Genomic DNA, 19,542 nt, shown 5'->3' with positions numbered 1-19,542 from the left:
AGAAATGTTCTTAAGAAATATTTTGAGAAATGATAAAAAATTTCAAATAGGATACCAAATAGGCCCTTAAGTTTTACGGTAAAATTAATGGGCAATAGAATAGTCCAACTCAGTACAAGCCATTCAGAGGTTTGATTACAGTATCAGCAAGGTAAATGCAATTTTTGGGTTTTGTTCAAACAGTTGGTTCAAACAGTTGTAGGGCTTGTTTGAAAGTGGTCTCAAAATAATTGAGAGGGTTTTTAATGAAAATGTTTTTAGAACTATCACCGAGTAAAAACGCATGTGAATCCTAAAAAGAAATTAAGGTACTTTTGAAACCCAATATTTTATGTAGAAGTGTTTTTAGTTGTTTTAAAAACACTTCCAAACAAGCCCGTGATTGACAATGGCAAAAAAATGTGATAAACTGTTACTAACACAATGTCAACTAAAAGTTACCTCGACTGAAGCTTTTTATTTTTGAACAAAGGTAGCATTTTTACCATTATCTCTCCTTGAGAGGCATCTGGATTTTGCTACTACCACCTCCAAATCACGCCATGAGTAGAAGTGGGCACGGTGAGGTTCCACCCCTAAACTGGAATCGAAATCGAAAAATATCAATGATTCGATTCAATGCGGTTCCGCTTAAATTTATTACTAGAATCGTATGGTTCAGTCTATACCGGTTCCAATTCAATTCTTGCCGGTTTACCGTTCCGAATACTAAATTATTCAAACACCAAATCATCATGCATTCACATATGTCTTCTAAAATGATTATATAAAGTTACATACAACACAAATAATTTTTAATGCAAATGTCTTTGGTAGTGGCACCAAGTTAACAAAAAGAGACAATTAACACTGTTCTAAAAATCTCCGCCTATGAGCTCGGCAGTTGGCCACCGTCCCGATTAATGCCTAGGCGTTTGAAAATTAAGAAATGGCGTCTAGACTAGTTGAGGCGCTCGACTAGACCGCCTAGTCTGTCCAGACCCACCTAGGCACTTACCTACGTTGTGACTCACTTAGACAGAAAATAAATAACTTTCAATTTGCATTTAATTTTTTTCAATAAATTGTAAGAGATTTGTTGAATACTTAAATGAGCACACAGTATATGTTTGTTCCCTATGTTTTCATTATGTTCTAATACTTCATAATACATATGTTATTTTATTTTGTAGTTTATGATGAAATTATATATTAAATATAAACAAACACTTCTTTATACAAAATATAATGAATTTACTTAAATCTGCCTAGTCACCCGCCTAGACCCTGCCAAAGGCGCTAGGCTTCAGTTCGCCACCCGACTAGCTCCTAGCGTTTTTTAGAACCTTAATTTAAAAGAAATATGCATTGGTCGGTCAGCAAACAAAAAAAATCAAGAACTTAAGCAGCATCGGTTTCCTATATTGGTCCCCTGATATTGGCAGCAGCAACAACAACAAGAAGCAAAAACATTTGAGGGTGGGTGAGCCCTAATTTTTAACCTATTATACCATGACACGTGTGTGTGTGTGTGTGTGTGTATGTATAATTAACTAATTAACTTATTAATAATAAACTGGTTCGGTTTGATTTCGACCAGTTCTTGTTCCTTCAAAATCGAAATCGAAATTGGTTTGAATCGGTCCAGTTCAATTTTTGACTCAAAGCTAACTTTTTCGGTCAATGTGATTCTTTTCGGTTTTTTCCATACAGTTCGATGTGGTTTTGTGTTTTGACGGTTTTTATGCCCACCCCTAACCACAAGCAAAATATTCTCCTCCCATTCATTCATATTTGAGTAATTATAGCAATAATTTCTAAATTTTAATTAAATTGAAGCAATGGTCTCTCAACTCAACAAAACGTGTAGCTATAGTTATTTTCTTCAACTTTGTCAAAATGAGTTATGTTGGAAGGACCATTGCTACAATTGGGTTAAAGTTGAGGGACCATTACTCAAATTAAATTAAAATTAAGGGACTATTTCTCCAGTTGGATTAAAGTTAAAAGACTATTGATACAATTTTTCTTATTTGATTTACTATATTTGCCCCTTAATTCAGTTTCATGTGCATGGTACTGTTTGGACCTAAAATTACACCATTGGCCCATGAAATCAAGGCCATTGGTTGAGTATAATTCTAGATCATCGGATGGGAAAAAACGAGATGAGTTGGATGCGAACAAAGAATCTTTAACCCAAAAACAGTGCAATTCAAAGTAATTTTGGATACGTGGTATGTGGCCATACTGATTGGTTCCACTTGGGAAGTTTTAGGAACTAAGGGATAAAGATCAGCATTTTGGGAATGATTAGCAGCACGTGGCATGCTATAATCATTATCATTTTGGTTAATATTGTTTGTTTGCCCAAGGTCGCTTGAAAGTTGTTGATAGGATTGGGTTTTTTTGGTTATTATTATTCATTTAAAAGTGGGTGATAATGATGATGGATAAATGTTGTTATGCACGTGGCTCGGAATTGTTCAAGATGGTCTGATGAGATGCATGCATGAGATGAAATTTTGATAAGAAGCCTATATGGGATAGGATTTTGGTGGTGATGTGATAAGCGCAGATAGGCTCGGATAGATGACACGCGGATCAGTCTCCCTTCCAAGAGTTTGAGTTACAATTGAATTCTACAAATACCATCAGGCTGCGAGCAGACACAAACATTATAAATACAAGAGGTCATGCAACATGGAGGCCCTTTCCAATTCAACAAACAAATTGCCCTGCGCAAACCTCTCAAACATCTTGAGATTTTTTTTATTTTCTTTTTCCGCCAAGACATTAGTTTGGATAAACAGCACTATGAAGGCAACTGGGGAACACCTTCAGTTTAGATTAACAGCACTGCGTCGATGCCGACTGGTTACCTATCTAAGTCTCGGTCGAGAAGGGTTTCTGAATCCTTATCGGTAGATGTCATCTTATTAGCGTTCTCGACGAAGTAAGGTGTCACAAGTTACTATATTTGGCGCATTGAACGCCGAATGATTTTATGATTGGATACTCACAGGTGAGTTTCAGAGTTTGGCATTCTGACGGCCGAACCACGTTTACCATCAAGACATAAATCTCTTTTGAGTACATGTGTCCGTATAGTTTGGAGCTTGTTCGACGTGTTTATACTCTTACGAATGTAATCACTGTGACCGAACCAGGCGCCGACAATTCGTGAACTTCGCAGAACTAGTAGCTTTGTCTTCAGGTTCGAGAATCCGAAGGTTGAGACGTGTTCCTTCCTCGGCCGCAATCGCAAGAATAAGAAGTCAGCAGCGTGCTCAACACAACATCAACAAATTTTACTCCTCGACCGAGCTCGACCAACGAGTTGGCATGCCCCGCATCGACCGAATGACGTAGTTAGTTTATTAGTTACTTGGCCTACGTGCCACGTAGACTTTGTAATTTTTAGGGTCAACAGGTACGTAACTCATTTTGACAAAAGTTCTAAAGGAATTGACAAAAATGACCATAGTTGTATGTTTTGATAAATTAAGAAACCAATGTTAATGAAATTTTAATTGAGAAACTATTATTTTAATTCAGTTAAAGTTGAAACACCACTTTATGATTTACTCTTCATATTTCATAATTCAGGAATCAGACTCCTACGCTTTCCCAAAAATCGCATCTTTCATCTTCCTCTCATGGATACAGCAATGGCAGACAAACCCAGCCGAGCTCTGGTTCTGTACGGAGATGGGTTGGCCCGGTTCGTCGACCCGTCATATACCCATCTCCACTCTCTCGCTTCCAAAGCTTCATGTGGATTCTTGAGCCTCCCCATTGCCCCTCCCTCAGGTTTTCAATCTCCATCTCTTTTTGTGCACATTCTTACCTTTGAACAATAGATACAGTAATTGTCACTATTAAGGAATAATCCCAATTGATTTCTTATTAAAAAAAACTAATTAAAAACGTAGATAATCATGGATTTTAGCTTTGCTTTTGTGGGTTTAATCAAGTTTGTTATTTTGGCATGCTTTTTACTGCTTTTTCAGCATTGGGATTTACTTGAGTTTAGATTGCAGAAAGCGAGGATGAGAGAATAGTTAGAGAGTTTGCAGTGCTGTTGGATGCGTATGAAGAAGAAAGAGGGAAGAAATCCGTGATTCCCATATCAGAAAGGTACTACAATTTCGGATGTTTCGAAAACCCTGGCGCAACGGAAATGTTGCTCTTTTGTGACTGAAATATCATGGGATCAAGTTGTGGAAATAGCCTCTTTGCAGATCAAAAATAAGGTTGCGTACGACAGACATTCCCCTTGACCCTCGCAAAGCAGGGAACCTTGTTGGCTTGGGGTCGTCCCTTTGGATTGTTGCAAAAAGTCATTAACTTTCGATAACCCAATGTCAAATAGTTAATAAGTTGTGTCTTTTATAATGCTTCAGGTTCATGGGGATGAAAGCTGCTATATTTACAAATAATTCAAGTTTGAAATCTTTTGGTACCAAACTTGGTCTCAGCATGTTCCAAATTGACGGTTTTCTTAAAAACAGTCCAGCCGGTGCTGAACAGCCAGTTGATTTCGGGGCATCTAAATTACTTAAGCTGCTTGGATTTCAAGAAGGGAAGGCAGCGGAGTCGAGTCAGTATGAATTGGTTTTTGTTCATGTTGGGGCTGGTGAGGTGGAATATCTCAATGCTTTGGTTGGTGGTATATCACAAATAGACCAGCCTGGATCTGAGGTCAGTTCCCGCTTACACTTGTCTGTTGTGTTGAGCTTTGGGAAGGTCTCAGAAAACGAAGATACCAACTTGTCAGTCTCGATTAGAAGAGATGATGAAAACTCTAAACTTTCGAAGATCGTTCCTCGTCAAAGTTACACCGTGAAAGGAGAGAATCCTCGGGAGGATGTTAGGTGAGTGAAGACTTAGTGGTTTCTTGCTCCATTCGATATACCTTATAACTCCAGCATTCTTTGTGTGAACAGGGACCATTGCTCAGCGGCAATATGCCGTAACCCGCAAGAACATGGCCGAGACATTCTCGTTTAAAGACTTCAAGGAGGTACTGTTTAGCTTATCAGATGTTGAGTCTACTGCATGACAATGCTGGATTTCGTAAGGGATTTACTGATAACTAGCCTTCGATTGTCCGGTTATATTCTCACGTCGAGTTCAAAGATTTCGGCTTTCACTTAACTAGAATGGCTTAGTGCACTTTTACAAATGAATTCTGAAACTTGTTCTTTTCCGGGCAGCGTGGTGGAAATCTTGTAATACCGGCAGATAGGTTTCTGCACGAAGTGGCCTTTAAGCTCTGGAAGGCCCCCAAGTACGGAGCATGAGATAAAGAGCAGAGAAGGCATACCAGACGGTGCATGAGTTTCTTCACATAAGCACGGAAGATAAACCGGAGGGTCAGAGCTTGCCGTTGCTCGTCTCAAATGCTGCCACAGTGTTATTCAAAGCAACTCTTAACTGCGCCTTGCCTTACCGGACTCTGCATGTAACAAGACTAGTCTGTATGTGACCTAAAACTGGATGATGTTTCGATCGCCCCACAGCAAAAGGGGCACGATGATGTATGTGACGTAAAATTAGAGAGTTTTATTGATTTGAAGCAGAACTGCAACAAATACATTGTTTTCCATAACCGAAAGTCCATAAAAAGAACCTAACACTCCCCAAACATGGGTTTCCCTGACTCGTTCGGAAATCATAATGCGAGCATGTCACAGACTGCACAAAGTAGATAAGCTTTCTAAATCATTCATCTACAATTGTATAAATCGACCCAGTTGACATCAGAAGCGTTATTCACAAAAAAAAAACATTTAGCAAAATTGCATCAGGAACTAGAGACATGAAGAGGAAAATTACCCCATAACATCCTGCTTACTCTCTTAAACTTTTCGACATTGTGATAGTAGGAACTAGCACTCCAGCAAGGTCTTGAAACAATAACTGCCCAGTATAAACCACACCAGAAGGAGGAGTGAGAAGGAGAAAAGCGCAACAACGAATGGCCATCCAACCATGGCAACACCAAGAGCGAGCACCAATACAAAAGGGAGGAATGACCTCAAGACGGACGTGGCATCAACCCAATGCCCCTTGAGCAGTACTAAGCCTGCCACGTTGATCATGTTCCAACTCATTGATCCGCCATAGCAGAGCCGATTGAGACAGTTGGCTACAAATGAATGGCAGTTGCAAGTGAAGAGGTTGTAGGTTTTGTGTTCAAAGTACCGCGAACTTGACTGCAAGGCATCATCCCATGTTAATGCAGTCCCAAACTCTGAATGCTTGTACCCATGCTTGCAAGTGTGGCTACCCAGATTTGCGGCAAAGCAACACTGTACGCACCAACCAAAAACACGGTAAGAAAACAAAATTCGCCTACATCTTGTAACTGTTTGTTCATCTAGCTGGGAAAGGGCACAAAAAATTGAAGTTTAAAGTGAAACAAATCGATATAAAGCGTTCCTATAAATGCGTCTTGCGACCTCAAAAGCATTGTTCTTCACGCATCGATTGACAGACAATCGACAAGAGATGCACTAAAATACTTACCGCAAACAAGTTAAGACCAAACTAACGAATAAACTTAAGAGTGCGACCGTAAGCTCACAAGAATTAAGGGAGCCAGGAGGAAGGAGAACAACACGGCACATTACCTGTTTTCGGTCAATTTGGAGATATCTGGCTACGGCACCAAATGCAAAGTCATCAACATTCACAAAATTGGAACCAGAGAAATCTAAAATAGCTCCATCCTCCCTGCAAATGCCAACATGTCCGATGAATGGTGCCAACCAGGAGACTACCGGAAGCGGAGTCCAAACTATACAGCAGGGAAACTTTGCTTTCTTCGGATCAATTTCAGTGAGAGGCCACAGCTCATGCTCAATATTCTGCGTAGAGGTCAAATGCTCCATGTCATACGCTTCTTTCAGCTCCATCATACGAAATCTAAAGTGCCGCATAAACTTTGTTCAATCTTTTCTTTCAAAGCATCCCAAATGTCAAACTACACCTTCAGAATACTGATTCCGTCTCCGAATACAATTAGCACATCAGTTCAATCTGCCGGTAAACGAAAACAAAGGCACCTTCAGGACAACATAAACATTATCCAATCTAGGATGCACAAACTAAAACTTGGAAAGTACTAGGCACAAAAGATTAAAGATTATGTGGGATTATTAAGAACATTGTTAACTTCAATGGTTTGATCATTTTTTCTTTTCTTTTCTTTTTAACAATACGATATTATATTCTAAACTACTCTAATTTAAGCGAGAGGGGAATTCTCATTTGGATGCAAGGGGCGGGCGCCAACCGGCCTAACTTACACCTGCCAATAGTTTTGATCTTCTACTTCCTACAACATATATATTGCAGCCCAAAAAAGCACCTAACTGCTTAAGTTTAGCTCAAAAAATTGAAATATCAGCTTCCAAGAATGCAACTTTAAGCTGGGAATTTGCTAAACAGACAAATACCCAATTGAGTTTTCCATAAAATCTACCGAAACATTGAAAGAAAACACGATCCAAACCACACAAAATGCTTTTGGGTCGACAAAGGTTGGAGCTTTAAGCAAATATTTGTATGCCAACTGACCTGCAGAGGATTTCGATAGCCGGGCAGAAACTGAAGTCGGTGAGGGAACAAAGTTGAAGTTTTGAGAAGAAAGAACAACCTGAATAAATGGAGGAATTTTTTGATTTGTTTAATTAATTAATATTTGTTTATGGACTTTATTTTTCTTGTTTTGGAAAGGAAGGAGGAAGGAGGCAGAGGCAGAGGCAGGTGCATGAACCTCTCCGAGATTCATGCCCCCTGGGTGGGCCCCATGACCTTCTCATTCATTTAATACTCTCTTGCCTCTTTACCATGTCTTTTTTTTATTAGAATCCGGATCCTCGTCGGATCCTAACTGCGGAGCCGACTGACCACAACATCTTAATCTTTCATTTTCATCTTACCTTGGTTTGCGTGAATTTTTTTTCATTATTCTTCATCACATGATCAAAAATGGAAGGATGGGATGCTGCGGTCAGCTGGCGCCGCAAGCTGGGATCCGGAGGTGATTCCAGTCCTTTTTTTCTAATCTTCTTCTCTCACTCCGTCGCGACGTCGCTTGGTAGAAAGGGTGTCGTTTGTTTGCTGTTCAAGTCTGTTGACTGCAACCTACTTCTTCATTAATCTAGACCCGGCCAAAGCTCGTCATAAAGGATTTTATTTCATGGTAATATTACTTGCTGTGTTCAGTGTCTAAAATATTGATATAGGTAAAAATATCAACATGTAAATTTATGAAAAATGACGATTGTCTTCATTGGGAAATTATGAAAATTCGCACTGGATAGTTATATCAATTCATTCATATTTAGTTGAAATTTCTCAAAAAATAAAAAAAACAAGTTTGGAATATGTAATGATTTCAGACAAATTATGTAGTGAATCGGATAAATATCATTGATATTTATTGATTTTCTTGTATCTTGCCAATATCGTTTTGTTGTACTTTATCTTGAGGTCTCCCTCACCATCTCTCCTCAGACCAGCCCTGTTATCGACTCCATCCGAACCCCAACTTTATTTGAAGAATGTGATGGTCATATAGTCGATGTTGTATTATTCTGATCAACTTTTGGAAGACAATGCATGGCACTTCATTATTGCATGATGCAACAACTCGAGCACCACCACCATCATTGGCCGTACAATTTTGACTATTGTGTTTTGAGAGCATTGAGGCAGGCTGGCTGGGAGGGCGATGCTCTGGGATTGGTGATTTGTAACCATCGACATTGAGGTTGGCACCGACACTAGAAACCAGAAACTAGAAACTATTGTGTTTTTCGTCACGTTTTTCGTTAAGTTATGACATGACATAGTTTTGGTTCATCATATTTATCAAGAATTAGCACTAGACACGGTCCTTTGGATTTATAAGAGAATCTCTAATCCACATATTTTAGAAATTCTTGAGTACGGACGACTGAATCAGATAATGATCTGACCACACAAATACCATATTATGGGCCATATACATGTGTCCAGAGTCCAGAATGATGAAGTCCTCCATGTAGACACCTTTGAGTGCCTATGGGGTTCAGCGAGATGGTCATGGACTCATCGAACTGCTCTCGTTGAAAATATTTCGCTACTTACATGTAAGAAGTCTTTCGTTTTAGCAGACAAATCAGAATTTGAAATGTACATAAAAACTTCTCTTTGTGATTTTAACAGGACATTTTGATATGTGTCAAAGATTTACAATTTATATCATTACTATGTACAGCAAGGGGATTAATTCTACATCCTTGCATAGACAGTATATATACATATAGACATGTTGCGTTTTTCGCACTGCAGTTTTTCAGTGACTGAGAATTAGGGAAGACCAGGTTCACCGCAAAAGGCGTCAGGCTCGAACGATCTCGCAGAATCATCATTGTAAACTCCGGGTATAACCCTATTCCCGGCTTCTTCAATTTGGCCTCCGTCAAGGGAAACGAGGAGAAGAACACATGAAAGTATAGACGCCGCAAGAAATACGAGTGTAGTCTTTAATCTGCTCAGCACTGGCTTAACCTGTTGAACAAAATCAAGGCAACTGCGTAAGTGGCAATAATCGATCGCTCTGCAATCCAAAACAACTATCCCAATCATTTTACTTGCTGAAAAGAACTAGCCAGTCCATTTCTTTTCGAAAGGATGCGAAAAAATTGATGACTTGACAAGCCATTTCGCGAGTTGAATGAGAACTACGGGCACATTTGGTACCATGTTCCACCCTCTCGAGAGACTTGTAAGTTCACCAAACAGTGATGACATTAGTCCAATTTTGATTGAAATGGTCCGGTCCAAGTCGAACGACCTACGAGCCCTACAAGTTATGATCTTTATTCTCTTTCGAATATGATCACTTCAGAGTTCATGAGCCTTTCACTTGGACAGACACAGAAACATTCAAAATTCTCCCCTAATTTCATATAATTGACAAGGATCTTAGCATCCAACTGCAAAACAATGAAATTACACTATCTGTTCGATATCAATCACTCACAGAAAATGAACCGAGTAGCCGATCCCGCGCCAAAACTTCAGCAGTCTTCACCCACATCTGCTTAGAAAAAAGGAAAAAAAAACTCTGTAAGTGAGGCCATACCTTTACAATACCAAACTTCAAACTTCCAAAACAAATTCCTTGTCTAAGTCTAAGATGATACATAACATGGGCGAACCAAGTAAAAAGGCTCTCTGCTTTGCGATGGTAGGGGAACGTCTATCGCTAGCCTTACCTTGTTTTGCAAAGAGGCTGTTTCCACGACTCTAACCTTTCACTCACAAAGGAGCAACCTTTCCGTTGCTTTTAAACCATTCAACTTGCTCATCTCCTCTGCTATCACAAATGAATTCTTACAATTAAATAAAACCTTAAATTAAAGTTATGTACCTGACCATCATACCATCCAGTCTCTTCATCTGCAACAAGAAAGCAAAAAGGGTATTAAAAAACAATAATTAATTAAATTAAAATTTGAATTTGAATTTTCGCAACAATAAAATAATAAAAATTTTAAACCCAATTGAAACAGAGGAATTACATTCAACGGTGGCGCTGAGCAGTCTATTGCCGACGTAAGCCCAACCCAGGTACATCCTCACGACGGCGAGAGTGACCACCAAAAACCCACTTGAAACCGCGTACAGGGACTGCCTCAGTGGGTCCGATTGGGGCCCACCCAGGGCGCCGAAGGAGGCGACCGGGAGGCCGACGAGGAGAGCGAAAGAGGACCCGGTTGCGATCAGTCGAGAGCAGTACTCGACTAGGTCGCCGGCTGCCCAGGAGAAGGGGAAGGAGGTAGAGAGATTCTGGTACTCGTTTATCGGCTGCTGCTCCGGCGGAACAGGGCAGCCTGCCTCTGCTGGGCTGTTGCTTCCTCTTCTGAAAGATGAAGATAGGGGTATCTTGGCAATTCTATATCGACGGCGGCTGCGGTGGAGTTCGGGTCTTTGGGCGGGAGTTATTGGCCGGAGGAAGTTGGGGGTGGAGGGAAAGAAATGAGCCGTTGGGGGTGGAGGGAAAGAAATGTGAAGAACTGCAGAGGCCATGGTGGCGATCTCTCTCTCTCTCTGTTGACTGTGTTCTGTTCCACTAGGACTCGTGCCCTCTATCTCAATCCAATTTACTCATATTTTCATAATATTTTATTTCTTGGTTGAAGTTTCCAAAATTAGAACTGTTATAGTGAAATATTCTTAAAAAATAAATTATCTAACACAATAGCAAAAATTGACATCAATATTTGTAGCGTGAGCTTGTAAGCAAGTAAAGACAATCAAGCGGAAGAAAAAAATAGATGAACGATTCATTATCACAAGACATTAAGGTCAAATTATACGTATTCTAAGTCTCAAAGTTAGTACGTACTTCTAACATATGAGTAGGATAGTACTTTGAAAAATAATAGCAAATCGATAATATCTACAACATATTTGTGTATTGAGATGATACCAATATAATGAGAGTATCACTTCATATTTCAAGTGTTATTTTAGAACATTGCTATGATAATAAAACTCTTTTTCGGACAGCAATAATAGCATTATTTTGAGAGCATTTACCCTCTCAGTGATTTTTTTATTTTTTTTTATTTGTAATGTCTTTCTAATTGTGTAATGACATGTTACATGCTGCTCTATGTTCCAATTACATCGAAAAATCTCTTCTAATTATTATCTCAAAAAATTTACTTCAAGAGTGAAAATAATCAACAACACTAGTGCCCAAGAAATTCTTTCTTCTTCTTCCAAATGTATTTACTTTTTTCTTTCTTTTTTGCACAATATCATATGCAGAGATCATATGCTTACAATTTTCCCAAATGAGATCTCCACACTAACACAATTAACAATTATTAGTTTCTTTCTTTCCCTTTTTTTTTTTTTTCCTTTTTTCTTTCCTACAACTTTTTACTAGAGACTGATCGAACATCTTCGACGGGAAGCTCCCCAACTGCCCCTTTTGCAGTATAAATTCAAAGAGGATTTTCCCACTCTGTTCAGTATACTGGTTGTGCTGAGCTCCCACTTTGACTGAGCCAACACATCCGAATCCGGCATCGAGAAAAAAATTACGCTGCTGCTGCCCTGGCTCTTCGAGACAAGGAACAACTTCCGATTATTAACACGGTGGTCAGCTTTTTTTCTTTTGCTTTTTGTGTTTTGGGTTATTCAGTCATTTGATTTGTAGAGTTTGTTCTTCCAACAAAACGTTGAAGGTGTCGCAGGCGGACCATGAGTTGCGAGAATGACGGCCGTAGATTTGGCTCTCTGCAAAACCAAGTAGTAATTAAAAGGAATTGAAGTTGGAGGAGTTGCCAAACCCAGTTATGGTACAAGTCAATGGAATCCTAGAACTTACATTTGCCAACAATCACCTATTATCTCGGCAACCACTGGATCAATGTCCTCTGGAATTTCAAGACGTCTGTTTTGGAATCCAACAGCTCCAACAACCTGCATCGGGTTCAAACCTTTCCATGGGATACAGCAAGTAGCCAGTTCCCATAAGATAACGCCGAAGCTGTACACATCACACCTGCAAGCAACACGCAAAGCTTATGAAAACCTCCAGAAAGAAAAAAAAATAATTCAAAATGCATCCACCTTCCGGCAACTTACTTCTCATTCGCTGGTTCATTCCTCAAAACCTCCGGTGCCATCCATTCCGGCTGCAACCCAATAGTGTGATGAGTACATAAAACAAAAGGGTTCCATTTAAAAGATAACAGACTATAACTGGGTAGGATTGTATGAGAGGGCACAGATATTGTTTGAACATTCACATCTAACAAATATTACCGTTCCAGCGGTAGACTTAGATGACAGATAAGTATGGTGCTTCGTACGCGACAACCCAAAGTCACAAACCTGCACCATAATATAACCAATATATTTGAGAAAAAGCAAATCAATTTTTCTCCCAACAATAGAGATATCAATCTAAGTTGGAAAAAATAATAATAAAACAAAAAAGCATTATCAAGGAATAACTTAAGAATGTAAGTTTTGGATTGAGTCGACCTTCACATTCCAATTCTTATCAACAAGGAGGTTTGGAGACTTTAGGTCTCGATGCACAACAGTAGGATGGCTAGTATGCAGGTAATTCATTCCCTTGGCCTGCATAATTTTACGGAGCTCTGATTAAGAATCAAAAGGAAACCAGAAATGAAAAACTGCAAAATAAGAAATAAAAAAGTTTTTACCACATCAAGAGCCATTCGCATTCGCCTCCTTTCATCAAGTTGAGAATTGGGACGATGCAGCAATCTATATAAACTCCCCCTGTACACCAAGTGAATTGTGTAACAAGACGAGAATGAGATGAATGAGATAATGGAACAGGGTTGTAATGTAGATGTCTACTTTGTAAAACGAATATGTTGCTTGAAAGGCCTATTAGTTGCCTAGTTATAGATTTACATCGCGCATGCACATCCATGTATTTACATTTTTGTATGATGCAAATTACATCATATTCATTCAACTTTCAGAATTATATAAAATCTGATAAATAAAAAAAAAATAATAATAAATAAATAAATAAATAAAACGAAAGAAAGAAAACAAGTGATAAAGAAATAAACCTGGGAAGAAACTCCGTCAGGATAGAAAAATGTGGAGGGCGAGTAACTGCCCCCATAAAAAGGACAACATTGGGATGTCTAAGTCTCAACATAATTTCTACCTGCATGAACACACAGCAAGAATCAATTAATACAAAACCAATGTATTTGAATTTTAGGCTCATGATACATTAATAAAATCATATATAAAAGTTAAGTATTGGCGCTTACTTCACATTTAAACTGAACTAATGCATCACCAGAAAAATCTTGATCTAAAAATTTTTTCACAGCTACTTCCTGTCATACAAAAAGTCAACACAGACCAAGAAGCAATTTGTAATAATTGGACCCAATAGCAGACCATATTCCAGAATTATAAAAACAAGTCTCACGCCGTGAACAACCAACATATGAAGCATTGATGTTCAGAAAAGTATCACACTTCAAAGTACAGACATCTCAACGAATTATTGACAAAATGTCGCTGTTTGAGAGAAATTATATATACAAAGAAACTCTGGGAAGATATAAGATAAATAATTGCTAGTGTTGGAAAGAATACTTACAGTGCCATTCCAATCTGCATGGTATACCTCGCCATAGGAACCTACAAAACCACAAATTATATTGAACCCATTTTTACACAATATACCAAATTTAACCAAAAGATGCATGCTTACCAATGCCAATGCGTTCACCAATCTGAAGATCCTCCCATAGAATTTCCCACTCTGCCACTTCTCCCAGTGCTGGGTACCTCTCGTAGTGATTATCACAACTAGTACACAGGCCACTATTGCATGCGTCCAATGGTTTACTCACTGATTCTTTATCCTCGTTAAAAGCTTCTGAATTCATTTTTGGGGGATTAACAAGAGCAGGATCCGAATTTTTAGCACTAATCTGGGTTGTTTCACTAAATCCACCAGTATCTGAGGGAGGCAAAAACTTGTTTGTCTCTGATTCATTTCGTTGCTCAGCAAAATCCACAGAAGATTGTTTCAGCAGGTTATTAAAATTGGCGTTGCCCACTGCAGCAGAAGTTTGAGTGGATTGCTCATTGCCTGATAATAATTGTACCAAATAATTATGAATCCCATCATCTACAAGTTTCCCATCTGCATTCATTTGACCAAGCAACTTGTCTTCATGCAGATATTGAGGATTCATATCTGAAAATAAATCTGCAGGAGGTGATGCACCACTTTCCAACAAGACAGCATGTAGTTTTTGTGCAAACTCTGGGTTCTTTGCTGCACTGATGACATACTTTGATACATTTTTCACCTTCCTTTTTTGTGCAGATGTGGCTTTTTCAGTTGTACCCGATGAACTTTCACATGATTTAGGAAGTGATGTGAAGGGAGTTCCCATAACACTGCCAGAACCATCCATTTGGTTTTCGTCAACAATGATTCTTCTATCATCATTTGTTTCAACCCATGTATATGATGCTTCTTCTGACCGTGAGCTGCCAGCTCTAGAAACTCTGTCAAGATTGGGAGGAACTACTAACATTCCACTGCCCTCAGCTTGAGCCAAACATGCATCTTTGGGCATTTCGGTGGCATCTTGAAAGCTCCTTATTGCAAAGAAAGAATTTGGGAGCTGACTAGTGGGTACCTCGGCAGGAATCAGTGTCCCAGGTGCACCCATCAGATCAATAATATACTCACTGCACAGAGTAACAAACCCATTAATCATCATAAAATTCAGGACATATTACGGCCTGCACTAATTCACCTTAGCAAGATGAAAAATGTGCATGGAATTATAGGAGCAAAGCAACAAACAAGAGCATGCATCTTTAATTCTAACATCCATTACTTAAACATGATAGTAAATTCAAATCCAACAGCTTAAAATGAGGGGTGCATGCGAAATGAAAAGAACTGCAGAGAATATATTGCAATGACATATCAATTTACCTTTTCCATGGGGGCAAAAACAACATAATTCCTTTTAATCCAAGCCTCCAAGAAACTTCATTAAGCAACATGTCTTGCAGAAATAACATCAGCAGTTTCAAGAAGAGAAAAAAAGGTGTATGTTGAATTTTATTGTCCTACTTTAATTTGGTTCCTATGTCTTATAGGAACGGCCTAGCACCTACAGTTTGTGGACAAATACATTGGGTGTTGGGCAGCCCCAGAGTAGCCATTGAATGTTCGGACGCAAGGACACAGCTCTAACGTGTATGGATAGATTTTCATACTTCATTCACATACCAAAGCAAGTCACATAAAAAACAACCTAGATAATAGTAAATATGTCTGGGTCTCTTGGTGTTAACAGAATTTGAACGATAATAGAGTGCCTCCTACAATATCGGAATCAGACACAGGTAATCTGTCTATTAAGCCTCCAGATTTTCCATTATAAGAATAAGAGCTGTTCTAAAAAAATGATAGTTGATATAGATTGAGCTTGCAGCTCTCACCTATGGTGCTCTCCTTACCCATGGCACCCCCCACCACACCTGATAAACTGAAACCCTCATAAACACCCCCAGGGACTTCAACACTGTTATTTGAAATCCCAATTGACCAAGCATGACGTTATGTAAAACTAACAATTCAGTGGCAAGCATAAGGCATAAAAATTGTCATCTAAAAGGAACTACATCACAAAATTTACATGCACCAAAGTTATCAGAAAACTATGCATAAAAAGAGAAATTTTGAGCTGGAGGCCACTACCTTGCACTATCAATTTTAATCAAATTTACAGCGCCATCATCAGTGCCAGTGTAGTAGCTACCTTTGACCAGCATACATGGAAGGTTTATCTTATCAGCCAGTACCTAGAACCAGAAATACGAAACATTAGCTACAAAAAAATTCCCCAAAAGGACAAGAAAACTTCACAAATCTTGTCCGTAATGTCATCAACTTTTTCCAATAGAAAAACAATAGGACGAGAGTCAGATTTTGAGAAAAATCAATGAAGATGCTAGTAAGTTGCATGGTGCATAATGTAGAAAGTAAGTTACGAAAACCACCACAACCTTAAAGAGCAGGGCCCTGTGGCGTGAAAGTCCAACATCAACAAGTCCGAGGGGAAGAATGATAGTTTTCATCGAACTCCGTAACTCATACCTTCTCACTTTCCACCTTCTCAAAATTTCATCAGCATCAGCAACTGGACCACCCATTCTATCAACAACAATGTCAGCAATTTTCTGAATTAAACCGCTTAAAAGGACACCATGTTGAGAAATCTGTGGCTCTAGAGATACAGCATATGCTCTTTTCTCAAGTTGTTGCAGATCGGGATCAACCAAACGGTTCACTAATATGACGTCATAATCAACATCCTCTGAAACAGATACAGCTCGAAGATCCACCAACAATGGCATCTTCCCTTGTCTAAGCAAATTTGTGGTCATTCCATACACGTCATAAAATCCATCGACAACCTTTTCATTATAATCTACAATATTGTGGCTCTGCAAGTTATAGATATACAATTAGTTAAAAACCTAAAAATCATTACAATTGACAATACTAAACAACAATATGCAACATAAAGTAATTTCAATATGAACCCAGCCGTTATCCTTGAACTGAATTTACCAATCTTACGACATTATTAGGTAACGAAACTACCAAGAAGCACCCACCTTACATAAATAACAGAATGATTCAACATGAAATTGTTACGAAAATGTCACCATAAGCAATACAAAGCATTCCACAATTCAAGCTATCAATCACTAGTACCATCTCCCCCTAGCTAGAAAATGATAAAGCATAGAAGCATAGAAATTGAGATCCTAAGTTCACAGAAAACCTAATTCATTCCAATTCGCACAGGCTAAGTCGTTAAATGCGAGAAAATTAAGAACCCTAGAAATATTTCTGTGAGAAAAACGTACCCAGTAGCGAAGCGAGAGCATGTCGCAGGGAGCTTGAGTGTCAGTGACAGTAGAAGCCGAGCATCCGAGGCTAATCCGCTTAGCGGCGTCGATCTGAGCCGTCTCGGGGTCATCGCGCGAATCGGGATCCGAAGCGCTGATCGCCAGGGCCAACTGAACCTGAAACTCCTCCTCCAAGAAATTGAAATCCACGCCCCCGCCGCTACCGCTACCGCTACCGCTAACACCACTCTCCCCCCCAGCCGTCCGATCACTCACCGATTCGACGGCGGCAATTCTCCCCATTGTAGCGGAGCCCGTGGACGAGGCCGGAGAAGAAGCAAGCGGGTTGAGATCCGTGTTCGGACTCGTCACGGGTCGGGTCTCGGCGAGTCTCTGGTGCTCATTGAGTCCGCCACCGATGTGAAGCTTTCTCAGTAGGTGCTTCATCTTCGACATCGATCATCAATGGAAATTCCGAAATCCTCCCCCCCCCCTCTCTCTCTCTCTCTCTCTCCCTCTCTCCTCCCTGTCGACTCGACTGGATTAAACTACGCCCACTAGGAAACAAAGCAGATTCGCTTTACCTGCGCACCCTTCTTCGTCAAGCTACCACCACTTAGAGAGAGAGGAGAAGGAGAGAGAGAAACAGAGAGTTAAAAATTAACCGCTCACCCCATGAAGCCAATTAACAATTTTGCTACAATTTTGCTACTAATTTTTTTTTTTTTCCCTAAGCCCCAAGTCAAGAACTCTCCCCTCTAGTGTGAAACGCACAATTTCTTACCATGGACTTCACTCGATCCTGACCGTTGATTTTGTGCGATGATATTTGAATGTGGAGATGTTGGACATCCAACGGTTGGGATTGTGATTATTATGGCGGTGTTTTTATGGCTCTTTGTGACCAAAAATGGCACTGATTTATGCAAGTGGACTTTATTCTATCTTATATGTTCATTCTTCAATCACTGATAAAGACAGTAAGAAGATAAACATCTTTCCTTTTATGTTTATTGTGTATTTATGGATCAGATATTACGCGTTTAAGAAGATGACACGTAACGCATGCATGCTGAGAATGAAAATACGAAGAATGTAAAGTATTTGTTTAAATGGAGAGGTGAAACAAAACATAGAAAGAAGAAAAGTGAGACTCACCGCTATTTTTTTTTGTCTTGCGGTCTCGGTATTTACGATCAACATATCATATAATTCAAAACTTGACAGATGTAACACATGCAGAATTGCATACTGAAAATACGACGAGTGTAAAGTTTTTGTTTGAAAGGGAGGTGTAAGATAAAACATGCGTTTATCGTGTATTTATTGAGTTAGATATTGTGCGTTTAAGAAGATGACATACGTAACACATGCGTACTAAAAATAAGAATACAACAACTGTAAAGTATTTGTTCTAAAAATGAGAATACAACAACTGCAAAGTATTTGTTCAACTATTGTAAGATATTAGATGAGCTTTAGTGTTTACTTAAGTTTAATAATCTCTCTCACATTGTAGAGGAGATATTTAATATGGTAGCTCCCACTTGCTTATGTGATTAGTGACCTCATTAAGAGACTTATTCTATAAATGGACTATTAAAAAAGCAAGGAGATGAAAAAGTTTTTGTTTGAAAGGGAGGTGTAAGATAAAACATGCGTTTATTGTGTATTTGTTAAGTCAGATATTGTGCGTTTAAGAAGCTGACAGACGTAACACATGCATCCTAAAAATGAGAATATGACAACTATAAAGTATTTGTTCAACAATTATAAGATATTAGATGAGCTTTAGTGTTTACTTAAGTTTAATAATCTCTCTCACATTGTAGATAAGATATTTAATATGGTAGCTCCCACTCTACTTATGTGATTAGTATTGTCAAGGCTAAACCAAGTGTAAGACAACACGTAATTCAATCATATCTCATGATATCTAATATCAACAACATAAATTATATTTCAGGTATACAGCTCAACTTCATTATAGTGAAAATTTATCTCAAATGCAGAAAAACTACTCTTTTGCTCACATTTCTTGTGGTGAAAGGAAGCGATATCAAGTTCCATCAATGTATATTCTCTTGGATC

At 39.0% G+C, this 19,542-nt stretch overlaps 4 protein-coding genes across 11 annotated transcripts; 1 reads left to right on the top strand and 3 right to left on the bottom strand.

Moving 5' to 3' along the window:
* The first annotated feature begins 3,351 nt into the window (after positions 1 to 3,351).
* Positions 3,352 to 5,593, top strand: LOC125479265. 4 transcript variants are annotated; one of them, XM_048588422.1, is made up of 7 exons: positions 3,352 to 3,412; positions 3,589 to 3,792; positions 4,023 to 4,119; positions 4,386 to 4,856; positions 4,929 to 5,005; positions 5,199 to 5,230; positions 5,291 to 5,593. In XM_048588422.1, exons 2-5 carry the CDS (start codon positions 3,639 to 3,641, stop codon positions 4,990 to 4,992), a joined length of 786 nt encoding a protein of 261 aa, XP_048444379.1. In that variant the 5' UTR covers positions 3,352 to 3,412; positions 3,589 to 3,638; the 3' UTR covers positions 4,993 to 5,005; positions 5,199 to 5,230; positions 5,291 to 5,593. The 4 variants fall into 4 exon arrangements, 3 of the variants coding, with proteins under 3 accessions (XP_048444379.1, XP_048444378.1, XP_048444377.1); XR_007259897.1 differs by having other exon boundaries at positions 4,929 to 5,058; positions 5,199 to 5,593; XM_048588421.1 differs by having other exon boundaries at positions 5,199 to 5,593.
* Positions 5,528 to 7,786, bottom strand: LOC125479266 (protein REVERSION-TO-ETHYLENE SENSITIVITY1-like). 5 transcript variants are annotated; one of them, XR_007259899.1, is made up of 5 exons: positions 7,567 to 7,786; positions 6,618 to 7,026; positions 6,022 to 6,296; positions 5,821 to 5,904; positions 5,528 to 5,679 (listed from the first exon to the last, which is right to left on the bottom strand). XR_007259899.1 is itself a non-coding variant. In XM_048588425.1 (4 exons), exons 2-4 carry the CDS (start codon positions 6,924 to 6,926, stop codon positions 5,874 to 5,876), a joined length of 615 nt encoding a protein of 204 aa, XP_048444382.1. In that variant the 5' UTR covers positions 6,927 to 7,026; positions 7,567 to 7,786; the 3' UTR covers positions 5,528 to 5,873. The 5 variants fall into 5 exon arrangements, 3 of the variants coding, with proteins under 3 accessions (XP_048444382.1, XP_048444381.1, XP_048444380.1); XR_007259898.1 differs by having other exon boundaries at positions 5,821 to 6,296; positions 7,567 to 7,784; XM_048588425.1 differs by having other exon boundaries at positions 5,528 to 5,904.
* Positions 7,787 to 9,167: 1,381 nt separating this feature from the next.
* LOC125479264 (uncharacterized protein ycf36) lies at positions 9,168 to 11,153 on the bottom strand. The gene is made up of 4 exons (XM_048588419.1): positions 10,563 to 11,153; positions 10,412 to 10,440; positions 10,022 to 10,078; positions 9,168 to 9,546 (listed from the first exon to the last, which is right to left on the bottom strand). The coding sequence occupies exons 1-4, from the start codon at positions 11,068 to 11,070 to the stop codon at positions 9,346 to 9,348; spliced, it is 795 nt and encodes a 264-aa protein (XP_048444376.1). The 5' UTR covers positions 11,071 to 11,153; the 3' UTR covers positions 9,168 to 9,345.
* A 589-nt stretch (positions 11,154 to 11,742) lies between these two features.
* On the bottom strand, positions 11,743 to 17,952 carry LOC125479263 (serine/threonine-protein kinase EDR1-like). The gene is made up of 13 exons (XM_048588418.1): positions 17,470 to 17,952; positions 16,600 to 17,040; positions 16,292 to 16,395; positions 14,273 to 15,267; positions 14,159 to 14,199; positions 13,821 to 13,889; positions 13,611 to 13,711; positions 13,230 to 13,308; positions 13,045 to 13,143; positions 12,823 to 12,891; positions 12,643 to 12,692; positions 12,383 to 12,559; positions 11,743 to 12,291 (listed from the first exon to the last, which is right to left on the bottom strand). The coding sequence occupies exons 1-13, from the start codon at positions 17,905 to 17,907 to the stop codon at positions 12,189 to 12,191; spliced, it is 2,766 nt and encodes a 921-aa protein (XP_048444375.1). The 5' UTR covers positions 17,908 to 17,952; the 3' UTR covers positions 11,743 to 12,188.
* Between the last annotated feature and the right edge of the window lie 1,590 nt (positions 17,953 to 19,542).

This window comes from the organism of the source record quoted next, unplaced genomic scaffold, assembly GCF_019419815.1.
Source record: "Pyrus x bretschneideri cultivar Hongxiangsu unplaced genomic scaffold, Pyrus_bretschneideri_v1 Contig28, whole genome shotgun sequence".
NCBI lineage: Eukaryota > Viridiplantae > Streptophyta > Magnoliopsida > Rosales > Rosaceae > Pyrus > Pyrus x bretschneideri.
This window is presented reverse-complemented; position numbering and strand designations above follow the sequence as displayed.

Coding starts and splice junctions, on each gene's coding strand:
- LOC125479265 (XM_048588422.1), top strand. CDS start 3,639: ATGGATACAGCAATGGCAGACAAACCCAGCCGAGCTCTGGTTCTGTAC. Junction 3,793..4,022: donor CCCCATTGCCCCTCCCTCAG/GTTTTCAATCTC, acceptor TTTAGATTGCAG/AAAGCGAGGATGAGAGAATA. Junction 4,857..4,928: donor AATCCTCGGGAGGATGTTAG/GTGAGTGAAGAC, acceptor TTGTGTGAACAG/GGACCATTGCTCAGCGGCAA.
- LOC125479266 (XM_048588424.1), bottom strand. CDS start 6,926: ATGCGGCACTTTAGATTTCGTATGATGGAGCTGAAAGAAGCGTATGAC. Junction 6,297..6,617: donor TCCAAATTGACCGAAAACAG/GTAATGTGCCGT, acceptor TGGTGCGTACAG/TGTTGCTTTGCCGCAAATCT.
- LOC125479264 (XM_048588419.1), bottom strand. CDS start 11,070: ATGGCCTCTGCAGTTCTTCACATTTCTTTCCCTCCACCCCCAACGGCT. Junction 10,441..10,562: donor GCTCAGCGCCACCGTTGAAT/GTAATTCCTCTG, acceptor TTCTTGTTGCAG/ATGAAGAGACTGGATGGTAT. Junction 10,079..10,411: donor CTGGATGGTATGATGGTCAG/GTACATAACTTT, acceptor TTTTCTAAGCAG/ATGTGGGTGAAGACTGCTGA.
- LOC125479263 (XM_048588418.1), bottom strand. CDS start 17,907: ATGTCGAAGATGAAGCACCTACTGAGAAAGCTTCACATCGGTGGCGGA. Junction 12,892..13,044: donor ATAAGAATTGGAATGTGAAG/GTCGACTCAATC, acceptor ATTATGGTGCAG/GTTTGTGACTTTGGGTTGTC. Junction 12,292..12,382: donor ATAGGTGATTGTTGGCAAAT/GTAAGTTCTAGG, acceptor TTGGTTTTGCAG/AGAGCCAAATCTACGGCCGT.